The sequence below is a fragment of the Raphanus sativus genome, unplaced genomic scaffold, assembly GCF_000801105.2.
Source record: "Raphanus sativus cultivar WK10039 unplaced genomic scaffold, ASM80110v3 Scaffold1183, whole genome shotgun sequence".
Classification (NCBI taxonomy): Eukaryota; Viridiplantae; Streptophyta; class Magnoliopsida; order Brassicales; family Brassicaceae; genus Raphanus; species Raphanus sativus.
In genome coordinates, this window is record NW_026616496.1 from 4965 (window position 1) to 8543 (window position 3579).

Below are 3579 nucleotides of genomic sequence, written 5' to 3' on the forward strand. Positions count from 1 at the left end.
GTGGTTTGATCTTTTCGTCGCGGTCGGTGGCTTGCTTGATTGATTTTGACCAGATCTGTATTTTTTTTTGGTGTATGGTGCTGGTTGATGCCGTCTCTGATGTGGGTTGTTAATTCTTCTATCAGATTTGGTCAAATCTTCTTGTTTGAGTCGTTGGTGGATGGCGTTTTGGTCCTTATGTCTCCCCATAGTTGGGGCTTTAGTCTCTGGAAGAGGTGGTTCACATAACACAATCTTCAACGGCTTTTATCTTGGAGCTTTGGATTCAAGCTTTCTTCTCTCAGTTTAGTTTCGTTAATGGCGGAGTTCCGGTGGAGGATGCTCACGCTTTCCAGTCGTATTGGGCTTTCATGTGGTGGATGTGTGTTTCCTGTGTGGGCTTAAAAGCTTGTTAAAGTTAATGTATTTATGTTTTTGGGCTTTGGTTGGCCTTTTGTGTTTGATGTTAATATTGGGCTTTGTTCATTTTGAACCTAGACCTTTAATAAAATACCAGATGACAAAAAAAAAAAAATTGGATGGTATTGTAGTAATAAATTTTGGAGTAAATACTTTTTACTCTGAATCCCACTGAAATACATCCAATCAGAATGAAAAAGGTAAGAAATTGTTTCCACTAAGTTGCGCTAGAAAGCAAACTAATTGCTTGGTTTTTAATTTTATTGATTTTCCCACCACCTTTTTACTCTAGAATAATGCAGAGTAAACTAGAGTAACATATGTTGTTGACCAAAGAAAAAACAACTAGAGTAATATTAAAATAATTAATGCTTTCCACTTTTTTTTTCTCCTATTTACTCTGATTTACTCCGCTGAAGTTTCCAATCGGACCCTGAATGTTACGCATGAACTGAACCATTTATTGAACAAGATGAGAAAAATTAAAGGCGAGTTGCTTACTGAAACTGGATCTTCTTGATCTATTTGATGATTCTCAAAGGCTTTGCAATTGTAGGATTCCTATGACATGGCAGAAGAGCAAGGAGTGATGAAAAAATCAATATTCAAGTTTTTTTTTATATACACCAGAGTAGAGAATATTCAAGTTCATAAAACAATATCAAGTGTTTTCTCAATCCATTTGCAACTGTAAATTTGTAATCATGTTCGATTTATTATAAACTTTTACTAAGCAGTTGTAATCAAATTCGTATTAGTAATCTACAAAACCGATAGACCAACACAGAACCGGATTTTCATAACAATCGAACACTAGAAAAAAATACATGTCAAGTTGTCTCAACAAAGAAAGCTCCTGACATCATTTCATCGCCACTGTTTCTCCATAAACGATGACAAAGACCTCGAAAACTGCTTCACAAACGACACCGGTGACGCCTCCTTGTCCACACTCTCCACCTCCTCTTCCTCCCTCCAGAACTTAAGAATAATAAGATTCTCCTCCTCCGTCGACCTCTGCACCACGATCCTCGACGCGTAACCTCTCTTCCTCATCACCAAACAAATCTCAGACGGGTAGTTCGAAGTCAACGTCACCAAGTAGAACCAACCCTTTTCAGAAAGCAAACCATCAACCACAGGCAACACTCTATCGATAACACTCCTCCCGTTCTCCCCTCCCGCCCAAGCAGAGGCTATCCCTTCAACACCAACCTCGTACTCAGGCGTGGGGACATAAGGAGGGTTCACCACCACCACGTCTACACACCCGGCGAGCCTCTCCTCCAGACAAGAAGCTATGTCCGTGCATACAATCTCGGCAGAGACGCCGTGAGCTTGCAGAGTCTCGTTCGTCGCACGTGCGGCGATGGGGTTCGTGTCTGTGGCAATGTAATGAACGTTGGGGAGATTGTCTTTGAGGAGGAGGATGAGGGAAGTGATGACGTATCCGCTTCCGCAGCCGATCTCCATACAGAGTTTAGGGTTGTGGTTTATTAAGTTGGTTTGGTCGGCGAGTAGTGCGTCGACTAGAGCGAATGAGTCGTCGCAGGGGTCGTAGACCTCACGATGCGAGCTCACACGCATGATGTCAGCGGTTCTTGATGACGTCATCTTGGACATTGACAGGCTATAATAATAAACCAGACAGACAGTAGTTAGAAAAAGGTTGGAACTTTGAGAATTGTGTCTTTAAAAGCAAAATCATTTTAAAAAACTAGAAAGTTTGAAACTTTACGATCATCATCAGACATGAATACGATTTTACGAGAGATTAATCAAAAACAGAGTATCGAAGAAGTTCTAGTAAGAGAAAAAGAGAGTTTTTACCCACTGAGGATTGAGGATGACCCCGAGAAAGTGTTAAAGAATCGAGCTTTGGGTAGTATTCGGGTATCTTCGAGGAGGGTAGATTTCACCGACGGCGACGGTGACGGCGGAATGAATAAGGTTGAGAAAATGCCTTTTGAGTTTCTCTAAATTACACTTTAGCCCCCAAAACTTTCATTATAAATAGGATAATGATTGAATATTCCGTTACATCTAAATATCTAATCAGTTGAGTTAAGAATGGGCCGTGTAATGGGCCTAAAAGCCCTTAATGGGTTAGTACATGTTAGACTATTCGGTAGAGAGTCAGCCCCCCCCCCCCCCCCCCCCCCCCCCCCACCCCTAGAGATGATGATCGTGATTCGTGAAGATGTACCCCGGTTCATCGCTTTAGATGATAACAACTTTTTGATTAACCTTCGAGTTCGACTCATTTTACAGTAATTTATTTTTCATAGATTCCTCTTCTGATGTTGCGACAGGTCTTCTTCAAAGAGGAAGAAAACATCATTAAAGAAAGGTAAGCATTTTTACTGAAACCTTCATGTTGTACTCATTTGAGTATACGAAAAAAAAAAAACTATTCCAAGCTAAGCCAAGTTCACTACCACTGCCACTGTTTTATCCCCGGCGTTCGCTTGATGCCATCAAGTTGATGGGGCGAAACATTTTCCTCTTCGCTAATAACATTAACCCAATAATCACTGGTTTTCCTGAAACCTTCATGTTTTAGTCATTTGGTTACTTTCTAATATTAACAACAGAGTTTCTTTAAAAAGAAAAAAAAAACGACAGAGTTTATGGGTTTTACCCTTTTTTTTTGTTTGCGATTCTCTATGCTCTAAAAATATATTACTAAAAAAATAAATCTGTATACTTGATTTAGGAGGTAATTCTTAATTATGGAAACGGAGAAGGAAAATTTTATCTACACTGGTTTATAAAAATAGATATGAACTATCTATATAAACCCTTGTAATCCGAAGAAAAACATTTAAAAAAAAAACACAAGATTAAAATTTATTTTTGAATAAGAGGAGGATAATTCATGAAAACTTTGATGATTTGCTTATTGGTGATTTGTAGTGTCGTGATAATAGGAAATGCAGCAGAAGTGTCGGGTAAGCATTTAGATCCAGGGGTGTTTAACCGTTGCTTGGGTCCTAACCCGCCACCCGGATGTCAGGTTCCCGATTCCAAGGAGAAACTCGTACACCCGCTCACGACTATCGTCGTGGTTGCCAGAAAAGTCAACATTGCCGTCAAGATTAAAACCTTATGGTGTTAAACTAACATTAACCCAAGAATCCTAATAAGTGATTTCTGATACTATATTTACATATAGACAAA

At 39.5% G+C, this 3579-nt stretch overlaps 1 protein-coding gene across 2 annotated transcripts; it reads right to left on the reverse strand.

Moving 5' to 3' along the window:
* Nucleotides 1-1123: 1123 nt before the first annotated feature.
* LOC130503856 (uncharacterized) lies at nt 1124-2375 on the reverse strand. Of its 2 annotated transcripts, none has more exons than XM_056998418.1 (2): nt 2230-2375; nt 1124-2029 (listed from the first exon to the last, which is right to left on the reverse strand). In XM_056998418.1, the coding sequence occupies exon 2, from the start codon at nt 2020-2022 to the stop codon at nt 1267-1269; it is 756 nt and encodes a 251-aa protein (XP_056854398.1). In that variant the 5' UTR covers nt 2023-2029; nt 2230-2375; the 3' UTR covers nt 1124-1266. The 2 variants fall into 2 exon arrangements, with proteins under 2 accessions (XP_056854398.1, XP_056854397.1); XM_056998417.1 differs by having other exon boundaries at nt 2234-2373.
* Between the last annotated feature and the right edge of the window lie 1204 nt (nt 2376-3579).